Below are 14217 nucleotides of genomic sequence, written 5' to 3'. Positions count from 1 at the left end.
GCTTCTGGACCATGGTTGGTCCTGGGTAATAGAAACCATGGAAAGTGAAACCATGAATAAGGGACTTTACTGTATTTCAGTACTCAAAAACATTGAGGGGTGCCTGGGTGGTGGCTCAGTTGTTAAGCATCTGCCTGATTCCAGAGTCCTGGGATGGAGCCCCGCATCAGGCTCCCTGCTCTGCGGGAAGCCTACTTCTCCCTCTCCCACTCCCCCTACTTCTGTTCCTTCTCTCGCTGTGTATCTCTCTGTTAAATAAATAAATAAAATATTTTTTAAAAAACAAAACAAAACATTGAAGCACACTTAAGATGGATTTTGAGTTCCATTTCTTTGCCCAACCTTCTTTGGAAGGCAGCTTGTAATTTATAAATTACAAGATTTGTTTTTCTAGTATATATTTGATCTTATCAGTTATCACTATTGAATTATTCCTTAAATTCCTTAAATTAACATAATATATAGATTCTAATTTTTATTATCATTTCTAATATTATAGATATTCTAAACAAAACAAAATTTAAATGTTTCTGGTTAACATTTCCTTTTAATAGGAACCAGGAAAAATAACGAAAATCACTATTTTGAATTATATGTATTTACAGACTATGTTTCACTTTTCTGTAGGTAAGGGAAAAGGCACCCCTGGTGCTCACAGGACTGGAGTATAGGTTTTTTTGTGGCAAATACCTGGTTCATAAACTTCCTCATGGAAGAGTTGGGTGAGCTTTTCTTAAAAATTGGTACCACTATAATTCACTTCATTTTTAAAGTAATTCTAGAAGTATCTCAGAATTACCTCATTTGGAAAGTGTTGACACATTATAAATAAGATTTTCCTAAGAAAAAAATCTGACATATTTTGAATTTGTAACATGTGCTTGTCTCAAAGGAACTACTTTCCTAGTAGTCAGACAGGGTGCTATGGCAATTACCCTCTGTTTTGTTTTTTTTAAGTATTGAAGGGCCAGAAGAATGTCCACTATTGCCAGGACTAGCACAACCCATTTTAAAAGTTTTAAAAAAAAAGGAAACATACTTTAAAGTAATTCAGGACTTAACTTTAGGAAAACTGGCCTATTTACAAATATCTCAGCTCATCGTTATTCATTTTTTTATTCAACAAATATTTATTGGTACTTCAATGCACCAGGGATTGTTATGTCTTCTCAATGACAATGAAAATATTTTATTTCATTTTGTATAATTTCTGAAATGCTTAAAATAATTAAATAATTAAAGTAATTTGACTTCGTTGGATATAAGTAAGTACTTTTAAAAGTCATTTTTATACTTTCATTAGCTTTTCAATTACTTTGCTTTTCTTGTTACTGTTAAGAAACATCATTGAAAATCAGCAGTGTGCTTGTTTAAGAAAAAGTGGAAATTCCTATTTCTCTTTTATTTCACTTTTTTTTTTTTAACTCATTACATAGGTATTAAATGAACTTTAGTGTTGCATGTATCGTGCTAAGCCCAAAACAAAATTCTGTGGTAGTTTAAGAATAAATAATTACTTGCATTTGTTTTTCCTTTCATGCTGTCTTTAGAAAGATCATTGCTCCTCTCGTAACTCGTCATGGAAAGCTGTGGTCCAACTTCTGGGGAGCCTTGAGTCCTGATGGATACTATGCTCGATCTGAAGATTATGTGGATATTGTTCAAGGGAATAGAGTGTAAGTTACTTGGTCAGTCTTTTAATGTAAAGTGCCATAATCTCTAAATGTGGTCTTGTTCACATTACCTGAGTTTTTTCCTTTTTTCTTCATGATTAGTGGAAATCTGAAAACCTGGAGACCACTTGGGATCCTGAAATGCTAGTGTAAAATAGTATTACAAAAATCTGTCATTGAAGTTCTAAATCTTCACAGGAAGAAACTTAACTGTTGTGGAAAATACTAAGAGATACTGCATGGTAGGTGGGAGTAGCCATGAGATGGTGTCAGAAGACTAATATTATTTAGTTAAAAGTTTAGAAAAGGAATTTCATTTAGCTTATCTATTGGCCAGGATGAAGCCAGGATGAAAGTTGTTTTGATGGCTTTTAAAATTTACAAGTGAACCCCCCCCCCCCCCCTCCGCCCTGGGGTTGCTCAGTCATTAAGCCTCTGCCTTGGCTCAATTCTTGATCCCAGTAGTCTGGGATCAAGCCCGCATGGCTGGAAGGAGGGGTGGGTCCCTGTTCAGCAGGAAGCCTGCTTCTCCCTCTCCCACTCCCCCTGCCTGTATTCCCTCTCTCGCTGTCTCTCTCCCTTCAAATAAAGACAAAATTTTTAAAAATTAAAAAAAAAATCACAAGTGAACAAACAAAATCAATACCAAAAGCAATGATTTACCTTCTAACATTTCCTACTGCAAGAGTTTTCTAGGTACCATAGCTAATATTCTGCTTTAAAGATCAATATCTTCACCAATATCTGATTTCCATTTCTAGAGTTTAAAAAGAATATACTTGCTACCAAGTGTATACGTGATTGATATTTATTTCAGAGACAACAGTTGATATGTTTTAGACTAAAAAATAATCAGAATTGAAATAATTTTTTTTTTTTGCTAAGGTAGTAATAAAGTGGAATGTTGTCCTTTTTCTTCATACAGATGATGAACCAGAGTGACTGAGATGTTAAAGTCTTTGCCTAATTTCTCAGATATATCAGCCCAATTAAAAAAGGAAAACATTCTTTCATGACTAAAGATATGTGCCTCTAAATTTAGAATAAAAACCCCACATACTTTTTGATGAATATTTGAGTATTAAAAAGATGTTTTAGTTGTGAAAGTAGTAATAGTAGATTTGAATAATATGATAAAAGCTTTTTTTAGCTGCAATTAAGAAGCATGCTAACTGAGGAAACACTGTTCAGATCATACTCTGTTGTTTCAAAATATTTGATTGTCTCTGGGATGATTTGGGTAGACAAAATGCCTGATATTGTCTGGGGGTATAACCGAAATAAGTAAGGGTTCACAGAAGTAGAATATAGAATTAATGTTTCCTTTAAATTGCTTTAGGCACTGCTGATATTTTGTACAGTCTCTTGTCACTGTTATTTAAAGTATAAGGAAAAGAATATGGGAGAAGTTTTTGATTTAGTTAATACAAAAATGCACTTCATGTCCAAAAACTACATGAAGGAATGACATCTTATGACATGTATGCACATGGGTATGTGTGTCTGTGTGTGTTTCTTCAAAACTGAGATATTGCATACTCTGCCAGTGTCAAATTTCTGAGTTCAGATGATACATTGTGTATCTTTTATCGGTATTTCCCTTGAGGTTCATCTAGCAAAACAAAATGAAATCATATTCCTTTTAATATCTAACTACATTTCCTTGGTCAAAATCTTTCCTTTCTATTCTCTAAAAGCAACAGGCCTATATGACTTCCGGTGAAACCTTACTCACTATTCATAGGAAATGAGTCATTTTTAGAGTAAAAAGACAAATGTGGGGAAGAATGAAGGACAAAATAAAGTATCTCCCAACCCTCATGTACTTCTAGCTCTATTTCTTCATATCTTCTCTTTCTCAAGAAATTTGAGATGGTTTAGTGAATTTCAAAAGAATATATCTTAGGAGAAGTTTAGGCTCTACTCAGTGGTGTGCTGGTAAGGGTCTAACAACTGGATCTTGGGGTTGAGGGTTGCCTTGATTTGTAGTGTTTGCCCATTTCTGTGGTGTAAATGCTTCTGCCATAACTGATTTCAAGCTTCCAAGCTTCCAAGATGAAGTCACTGAGCATAGCTAAGTGCTCGGGGGAGTCAGTGTGAGCTAGTTCTAGCACACCACAGGTTGTATGTGATTATTTTTACTGTCAAACTGCTTGATCCTAAATGGAAGCTCTTTCTGTATAACAGAATATTATACTCTAATAAATGAAGTGAAAGATTATAGCCAAAATGCTAAACAGATAACCCTAAAATGAAGTTTATATAGGGAGATAGTGATTTATTGTGTAGTATATAGCAAGTAATGTCATCTGTGTGTGTACATGTTACATATCATTACATTTTATCATTATATTACATTTACATTGCATTTTCATGTAATTTGATTCAATGCTTTATATATACAAAATTTAAAACATACAAGGCATTTGTTTGAGAATTTAAAAATAAACCTTTAAATATTTTTTATTTGTGGTATTTTGGAATGTCTTGTCTTTACTTTCAGAGGGATATGGAATGTCCCATACATGGCTAATGTGTACTTAATTAAGGGAAAGACGCTTCGATCAGAGATGAATGAAAGGAACTATTTTGTTCGTGATAAATTGGATCCTGATATGGCTCTGTGCCGAAATGCTAGAGAAATGGTAGGGTATACGATGATGGCTTGCATGAATGTTCTTATAAAATGGCTTGCTTTACCAGTTGATGTGTCATTGTGTTTTGATGCTCCTTTTCTTTCTAATTTGTAAGTACTTGCCAATTTTTTTGGTTCCATATTGAAAAATTGGGTGCAGTTACGGAGATAATTTGTGAACATTTACCTGTAGAAATAGCTTGGAAAATATTAGGTTCTGTGCTTAGGCTAATTCATAAGCAACAGAAAGATTTCAGTTATAAACATGGATTTGTTACAAATCAGTTGGCATTTTTAACCAACTGAACCACCCAGGTGCCCATTAAATCAGTTTGCATTTTTAGGAATTCATCTTCACTTCCATTTGAAATTTTATAGTGGAATACTGACCTAGGGTGAAATAATCATTTACACATTTAAGAAGAACAGACTTTTGTTCTGAAATCAATGTCAATTCTCTTTATTATTATAAACTGCACACTCCTCAAGGCAGTTCTTTACCACTGAACTGAGAGAGGGATTGGGATATGTAGTATATTTCATCTGTGTGGAAAGTAATGATACATTGCTATTCTACAAATGTACTTTCATCTTAAAACTTCCGTGATTATAGAAAATAGTTTGTTTTTCAAAATGTGTAAATGTTTTAAAACATGTTTCTGTCATTTTCTATTTTAGAAGTGATTGGGTTATTTTACTCAAATTTATATAAGCAGATGTGATTTGGGGGAAAATCAGAAAAGTTGGCAAATATTTCTTTCTAGTTTAATAAGGCATGTATTGTTTGAACATATTTGTTTTTCCCACAAACCTATGTGCATTGTTATATCGAGTATCTTCAGTACTTGTGATTGTAATTTGTGCTCATGTTCTGCTAATTTGACTCAACAGCGCATCCTGGAATGGCCTCTCTTACACATTTTTTCCTTTGTCTTAATTTTGTGTCTAATGACAATTCTACTAAGGAATGAGCTTGGATTTATGTTTGACCCAAAAAAGGGGGGGCTGGAGTTGTTTCTTTGTGTGCGCTATAAGCTTTGCTTGTTATGCATGTTGTCTATGAAGGACATTTCAGAATGTCAGCTTTTGATCAAGGGCTGCTAATGTTATTTACCTAAGATTACCTGAGAGAGTGTGGGTGTGCAGGTCAACTTACCCAATGCTTCTCTTCATTTTAGACTTTACAAAGGGAAAAAGACTCCCCTACTCCGGAAACATTCCAAATGCTCAGCCCCCCAAAGGTGTTATTTTTATTTATTTTTATTTGTTTTTGTTTATTTAATTAATACTAGATATGGTATATTGCCTACCAGTAAAGTTTCTTTAAGAGTCTTCTTTCCATTTAGCCCAGTAAAATGTTGGTATTCTTTGGTTCTTAATTTGTATATATGTGTGTATGTTTTGTGTGTTGGGGTATCATAATTGTGATATTCAACTCTTAGTTCTTTGGGCCGATTCATATTTTGTGGTTGACGAATAAGAAACTTAAACCCAAATCCCTTTTACTAGTTTTTTGAGTTTTGTTTTTTTTTAAGGGGGAGAAAACATAGGACTAAGTATAAAGTACATCTTGACTACAATGAGATTGGGTACTCTTCATTGTTTTTATATTTTATTAATAACTAACCCTTTTATCATTAAAACAGGTACAAAAAGAAACAAACTTACCATAGTGGTGTTTGCCACATTTATTTGATCTGGGGCAAGGGAATGAGACTGGTTTTCTTTAGCTACCTTTAATGAATAAGTAATTTCTATGTTCAGTTTTTAAACATAAGGACAATAAAAAGAATGACATAGTCTGATGAAATAATACTGACATTTGAATTCTTGTTTAAAAATATGACATTTTCTTTGAAAGGGAAAGAAGCCAAAAGAGGTACAATTCATTGCACTTTGGTGTCTCAAAAATATTTCTGCTTTCAAACAGGATTTTTTTCCCCCGATGTCTACATCTAGGATCAATGAGAAAGGGACAAAAACAGTCGTTCTTCCTCTTCTTTTTTTCAGTTGAGTGTCAGTGCTATCAATTAGTTTTATGTGGTGTCTGAATCCATAATTAATAAAAATGTTATTTCTTTTATTTTAAATCATGCATGTTTTATATGAAAAATAAAAATGCATGTTCACGAATGAGAGATGAAAGTTGTAATTAATATCTCATTTATATTTTTCCTGTGGTTAAGTTTATTTTCTTGTATTTTCCTGTAAGATTGTTAATACTGTTATTCTTTGGCACATAGGGTGTGTTTATGTATATTTCTAATAGACATGAATTTGGAAGACTTTTATCAACTGCTAATTACAATACTTCCCATTATAACAATGACCTCTGGCAGATTTTTGAAAATCCTGTGGTAAGTATTTCATACTCAACTTCATTCATTTCTTCTTTCCCTATAACTCTAAATGGATATAAATCAGTTGGGTTGATAATATGAAAATGTGGTAAGAGGCTTTAAAAAGGTTTAAAGTTTAAAAGCAGCTTAAGAAATATAATTAATTGTGCCTTTTAAAAATAAAATAATTTAAAATATTATTATTTATATTATTCTTTAAAAGATACAATTATATTTCTTGACCAAGAATTTTAAATTTTTAAATTTTTTTCTTTTTTTTTAAACTTTTTGTAATAATTTATTCTTTTGTCTTTCCCAATAATTTTTTTTTTTAAGATTTTATTTGTTTATTTGACAGAGAGAGATCACAAGTAGACAGAGAGGCAGGCAGAGAGAGAGAGGGAGAAGCAGGCTCCCCACTCAACAGAGAGCCTGATGCGGGGCTCCATTTTAGGACCCTGAGATCATGACCTGAGCTGAAGGCAGAGGCTTAACCAAGCACTGAGCCATCCAGGCACCCCCCAAGAATTTTTTTTTTTTTTTTTTGATTAAGATGTATATTAGGTGTGGGTAAAAGAATTATCAGTTTCTATGGTTTTCCTCAATACTTCTGTTTTATATATTCAAAAGCATTGTAAAATTTTTAATTGTAATTTCAGAAAAACTGTTTACAAGTAGCTCACATATGACAATATTATGTTTTGATTTTCAAGAAGAGAATTCAAGAAGTTAGTATGGGAACATACATTTTATTTTATCATTTTATTTATTTCTTAATAACAAGTTTGTGAGTGTATGCCAAAGACAGCCAGAGAAGATTGCAGAGTAAAGGGATTCAGTGTATATCAAAAGTCTGAGGTTGAAGAAATTATTACCTTCTAACTGTAAAATTATTTCGTGTCTTAAAGATTTGAATCATACAAGAATTCACTCCTTTTTTTTGTTTTATGGAAGTATATTTTTGCCAATTTGGAACATTTATTCAAGTGAAAATACTCTCTTTAGTAATCATCTCTGTAATGCTACTGTTCATGGTTTTCCCCTTTTCCATAGTAAAAATTTTAAATTGCAAAGACTCTAGCCACCTGGTCAGAATTGTCTTTTATTTTGTAGGAGTAGTTGACATCCAGGTATAGTAAATTTAGTGGTCTCTGAAGACTCTCTTCAATAGAAAAAGAATGTCTTTTGATATTTTTGTATTTTAAAAGTATTTTCATTTCATCTTAGCTATATATCTTAATCTTTCACAGGAGTGTAATTTAAAAAAGGCTTTTTAAAATGGTGAGGATGGAATTAGATATTTTACTTTGGCACTGAGTGTCTTGGTTATTTTGAGGAATAGAATTATTTCTTGGGTAGTATTAGTTCCTGAAAAAATGTCCCAAATTATATCCTGAATTGTAGACATTTGTGTCAGAATTCATATCTTTGGAGAATATGAAAGGAAAACATCAGAAGTAAGTAGGAACTGCTTTTCTTTCCATGGCTTTGTTTTGTTTTGGTAAATTAGCCTGATGGATAATGCCTCCTGAAGGATGTCCCATAGCAAACTATTTGACGATTGTCCTATTATCAGAATTTCTAAGCAATGAGTAAAGTCACAGTTTGTTTAATGATACTTGAAAGGTAGCCTAAAATGAGAAGTTAATGCCTTACTGTAAGATCTTAGGGATTTTTTTCCTTCTACTTCAAAAAATCAATAATGATGCATAGGAAAAAAATACTTTAAAGATTCTGAAATGTTTTGAATGACTGTTTTTTTCTAATTTCCCACCATATTTTGGAATCAGAAAATAACCACTATTAAAAGGTTAATGACATAATGCAACAATTTGATTCTTATAATTACTTACTATGTATAAATGAAATGTATTAAAGAATTAGAAGATAACTTTGGTTCTTTCATATCAAAAATATCTGAGCTACATATAGGCAAAGATGTACAAAACTAAGAATGGTGTATAAATTATCAGGGCCTCTCTGAAATCTGACCTCAAAAGATGTATATCAGACACATTTTCTGCAACATATTTTGTTTGGAATTATTTTGAGTCTATCCCTCAGTTCTTCCCTCCTGGCTCCCTTTGTCTGTACTTGGTAAAGAGAAAATTACAAGTTTGTTAAACATTTCTAAATACATTTAAGAAGAGATCTTTCTGGATACTAAATCACTCCATATTTTCGTATATACCCTCTAAATATGTGGTTTTTAAATAAAACACTTGACCAAGGAAAAGGATTCCTTAGCTGATGTTGACAAAAATTGAGATATCTTAATATGTGGTTCAGGTGTCATGTATCAAAGAGAAGAATCAGGTTCCTAAGTTAGCATGAAGAGAAGCTATTTCTCAGTGTATGATTCTATACCTTAATTTCAGTAATTAAAAGAAATGAAAATGTTAGTAATCCATGATCATTCTTTGATACATATTAAAAACTGAAGTGAAGAGAAAATTTTGAAATAATTTTTAAAATCAAAATTATTTGAGTAATTCACTATTAAAGTATATATAAGTAAGACTTTAGTTTATTAATTTGCTAATTTTACTAGTATTTGTTGATAGGATTTTGTTATCATTAACTTTTAAGCACATATTTATCTATCCCTGTGTATATGCATAAAATACAGTATATAAATCTAATTGCTCTAAGATTACTCAGGTTTTAAAATCTTGAGGTATAACTTCATAAATAAAAATTTGATTTTCATAGAATGATGTCAGCATATGCAGACTCAGACTATGTTTAAAAAACAAACTGTGATTTCTGAAAATTCCTTTTTTGTCTAGTACACGTAGCCATTTATAAATTGAGCAATTTCTAAAATGCATAATCTTTGGATTTTCTATTACTTATAAAAAGGTATTTGCTTTAATCTGTGCAATTAATTTTTTTTTGGTAGGACTGGAAGGAGAAGTATATAAACCGTGATTATTCAAAGATTTTCACTGAAAATATAGTTGAACAGGTTTGTATTAATAATTACTATGCTCTGTAAGGCACTTTTGCCTTGTTTTCCAGAAGGGAACAATATTAATGCAATATGGCTTTAGCGAAGGATGTTGTGAAAGTACAGAAACCATCTTTTAGGTAAAAACCATATGGTTTAATTACAAATGTTATAGCCTTAAGGGTCATGTAGTTGTAAAAATGTAGAACATGGAATTGAACAATAATTTTAAGATCTTGCCCTTTTTCGGGGATGCTTCCAAGTGTTGTATCTGTCTCAAACCACAGAAAATAAGGAACCCTTGGCAAATCTCTAGTGTAGGCCTCATTCATTAAGTTTATCTTAGAAAGAAATTGAACTTCAAGAGTCTTTTTTCAAAGAAATTTTAAAAAAAATGAACTTTAAATGTTCCAAACTGTTGCTAATAGCTTATTTCAGAGAATGTAAGGCATCTTTGATTCTGAGATGCTGTTATTTTGTGTACTGTGAGAAAGAATAAGAATACTGCCAATTAAACTAGGATACAACATTGTCTAGTCATTTAGAAATTTTTTATTTTATACATATTGGAAGAGCTAATTTAGACTTATTAAGGTATAGATGTTACCACATGTTGTAGAGCCTTGTATACAAAATAACTTTCATTTCAATGGCAAATTGTAGTATAAATTATTTAGAAAACATTTCAAAGGGCAAGTCAACTCAAGTGCAACATCAGGTACATGGGTGTGTGTACGTGCACACCCACAGATGTACGCGTACACACAAGGTAAGGCAGACTGTAGCATTACAGCTGTATCAGTGGCTGCCTGGTCAAATGTGAGACTAAGATCTGTCTTGATTTTACAGATGTAAAATGCAAAAAAAGAAAAAAGTCTTAGCATTAAAGAAAAGCTACTATTATTTGTAACAGTAATGTCAGTAATATTGGCCAAACCTCTTAAAAAGGCATCTAAGTGAGATGAATATTGAATATTCCATCCTGTTACTTTTGAAATGCCATTTATTACTTACGAGACAAAAACTATTATTCTCTTCATGGTGATGCCTTGTTTTATAGCCTTGTCCCGATGTCTTTTGGTTTCCCATCTTTTCTGAAAAAGCCTGTGATGAATTGGTGGAAGAAATGGAGCATTATGGCCAGTGGTCCGGGGGGAAACATCATGTAAGTGGTAATTTCACACAAAGAACTATAATGTGTATGGGGGTTAGATGCAGGGGTAAATGTATTTAGACAATTTAGAGGGGATATATCTGTTTTGTCATGTATCTCTGACTCTTAGATCTAAATGCAAGGCTGACAGGGCTGGCAGGAGAACTTTGATAGCATTTAATCTGTCTGGCCTCAGGTTGTCCTTTATGTATGTAATTACACTGGATGGTTTCTAAAGGTCAGTGTTTCCAGGCTGGAATGGTAAGGTAATTTATGTCTATTGTGTGGTATTGGTCTTCTCCAGGGCCACTTCCTATTCTCTCCATTTTCACAGTGAGCTATAGTGAAAGTACTGAGACAAAGTTTATCTGGTTGACTGCCAAAGCTCTTTGTGGGTGTGTAAACATTGGTAGAAAAAATCTGTTTGAATGCCATTGGTGTAATTCAGTTTTGCATTTATATTCAGTGTCAAAGGCTTGGCAGGAAGTATTGTTGTTTTTGTTTCAGTGTGTTTCTTTTCCTCAGAGTATCCACAGATGCCTGTTCCTTAACAATACCAAGGAATTCTAGGGGAATACTCTGGAATATTACTGCCTCTGCTCAACTTCATACTCTAGCTAGTCAATTGACCAGAGAGACAGAAGTTCAAAGTGTGAGGAAGAACTTGAAGTCAGCAGGTTGTAGGATAATAAAAAGCAATCATGGAAGGACTTTGGGTATCATAAAGTTGAAGTGGGGAACATAGCAGGGAAAGCTTGTTTTCAGTGGTAGGGGAATCAAAGGGCAGACAAGCAGAATCTTTGTCGGTCGAGTAGCTAAGACTGTCTGAAGGGTTACTGTAAAATACTAATTTTGGGGGAGGCATGGGAGGGCTTTGGAAATATGTTTTATTTACTTTATAGTCAGACCGCCCATATATACTAAGTAAGTAAAAAAGGAGTCTACTGACTCTGCCCAACTTTGCTTCATCATTGATACATTTGCAACGCCATGTTATATAACATGTTATATATATATTATTTTGATAGTTTTGCAATTAAAGCAGATGGTACACCATAATTGAACAACTGTTATTTTTATTGTCTATTATGATCTTGTGGTTGAAAAAGAAAATCCAAGGTAATATAAATGTGAATTGCATGTGGACCACACTTTATGACATCATTAATGCTGTTTCTAGGATAGCCGTATATCTGGTGGTTATGAAAATGTCCCAACTGATGATATCCACATGAAGCAAATTGATCTGGAGAATGTATGGCTTCATTTTATCCGGGAGTTTATTGCGCCCGTTACACTGAAGGTCTTTGCAGGTTATTATACGAAGGTAGTTATCTTCCCATTCCCCCCCATCTACCTCCTACTCGTTTTTACACAAATGTGCTATTTTATATTTTTATTGATAAACAAATCCATTGGTTTACTTTGCTTTTTTAGGGGTTTGCACTATTGAATTTTGTAGTAAAATACTCCCCTGAAAGACAGCGCTCTCTTCGCCCTCATCATGACGCTTCTACATTTACCATCAACATTGCACTCAATAACGTGGGAGAAGATTTTCAGGTAATTATGGCTTTGATTTTTGACATTTTGAAATCATAAATTTACGTTCACGAGAAGGCCTTTGCCTTATTATTTATTTATTTTTTTTAGATTCCGGTTAGATGGCATAATTTGAATTTTCCCAAAGATTAAAAATTAAACATAATTAGCTGATACATTTATTTGTTCCATCTCTTTTAGGGAGGCGGATGCAAATTTCTAAGGTACAATTGCTCTATTGAATCACCCAGAAAAGGCTGGAGCTTCATGCATCCAGGGAGACTCACACATTTGCATGAAGGACTTCCTGTTAAAAATGGAACAAGATACATTGCAGTGTCATTTATAGACCCCTAAGTTATTTGCTTCTCATTGAATTGAATTTTCTTTTGGAATGGACGAACATGTCTTTGAAGTTGTGCTTGAGAAGATGAGAGGAATATTTAAATAACTTCAACAGAACAACTTCACTTTGGGCCAAACATTTGAAAAACTTTTTTGTAAAAAATTGTTTGATATTTCTTAATGTCTGCTCTGAGCCTTAAAACACAGATTGAAGAAGAAAAGAAAGAAAAAGTAAAAACAAATATTTATTTCTATGCCTTACTGTCTCTGAGAATAACGACCGTTTTCTGGATTTGTGTTTCAATTGATAAAATACTCAGCTATAAATGTACAAGTGATGAGACATAGTATTTTATTATTAAAAAAGCATGGGAAGGATTTTATTTATTAACATATGAACAAAATGAATATAAGTAAAAATTGGCAATTTTTGAAACATTGGAAAACTGGAGTTATAACTGAATTTGTATGCAACTAATTGTGTAAGTACTTTTTTGATGACCTATACAGGTACCTTTTACAGTAGTTACTGAAGGAATACAAAGAACAGTAAATATTACACAACGTTTTTCTTCAAGAAACTTGGTACAGAATACAACTGAGGTTTAGAGCCAGTTGAAAACATTATTTAGATTGTTAGGCAGATTTTTTTTTTGTTACATTTGTATTAAAAATCAAACCCTATATTCCTTCAGATTAATTTTCCAAGGTGGATTATATTGAGTAGGTAGTAGATTTAGGAAAGTTTTCAAGCCTTTCCGTTTTGTAAAGTATATCAAATATAAACTTAAGATCGCCAAGTGTCCTTAAGTCAAAACAGGCTTTTGATTTTAATTCTAGAAAATAATGAGGAAAAAGAAAATTTCACAAGATTGGTAGTAGCATTTTATAATTTTTTAAAAACTTTGTTAAGTACTTGAATTTTATATCAGGAAAATAAAGTTGGTGAGCCTTTCTTCTTCTCTCTGCCCCTTGTCTCCCTCATTATTCTTTTTTTAGAGAAGGTTATTTACCTTTATGTCTTTCCAGCATAGTCTCCATTTTATCCTTCCTACTCTTTTTGTTACATTGTCTTAATCTCATTTTAAAAAAAATTCCCCAGCACAAAAAATTTGTGACTTGATTTTTCACCATTTCTCTGAGTGAGGTTTAAATAGACTTATTGTAGCTACTGTTTTTAATTTAAAAGTTAAACTTGAAAAAAAGTTCTAAGTCATGGTGCCAAAATTCATTTTTCTAACACTATGTGTTAGAAAGTTATGAAAAATAAAATAATTTAAAATAAGTTTCTGTTGGTCTCTTTATTACTGGTGATTTATCTTTAGAAGAGAATGTATGATGGGAGTATCCTAAAAGAATATCTAGATGTAATAGGCTATGATTTTTTCATTTTGATTGGTATATTTACTAATATTATAACTTAATGAAAACTCTACTTATTGAATTAAGAATTGAATTATAATATCTTCAGTCTCATAATGACTAGGGATTGATCTAATTTATTTTACAAGTGAAGAAATCAAGACAAAACATTCATTCAATACATATTTATTCAGTGCTGTATTTATTTGTTTATTTAT

The 14217-nt window shown here is 32.3% G+C and overlaps 1 protein-coding gene across 1 annotated transcript in view; it reads left to right on the top strand.

Moving 5' to 3' along the window:
- PLOD2 (procollagen-lysine,2-oxoglutarate 5-dioxygenase 2) overlaps positions 1–13899 on the top strand; it is a gene marked incomplete at its 5' end in the record, with an annotated part of 77969 nt that extends 64070 nt beyond the window's left edge. The window contains 10 exon segments of the mRNA XM_080801238.1: positions 628–722; positions 1551–1676; positions 4177–4318; positions 5487–5549; positions 6552–6665; positions 9550–9615; positions 10658–10762; positions 11931–12077; positions 12188–12313; positions 12494–13899. Of these exon segments, the coding sequence (XP_080657364.1) occupies positions 628–722; positions 1551–1676; positions 4177–4318; positions 5487–5549; positions 6552–6665; positions 9550–9615; positions 10658–10762; positions 11931–12077; positions 12188–12313; positions 12494–12649 (1140 nt within the window). The 3' untranslated portion in view covers positions 12650–13899.
- Between the last annotated feature and the right edge of the window lie 318 nt (positions 13900–14217).

Source organism: Martes martes (genome assembly GCF_963455335.1).
Source record: "Martes martes genome assembly, chromosome: 1".
NCBI lineage: Eukaryota > Metazoa > Chordata > Mammalia > Carnivora > Mustelidae > Martes > Martes martes.
This window is presented reverse-complemented; position numbering and strand designations above follow the sequence as displayed.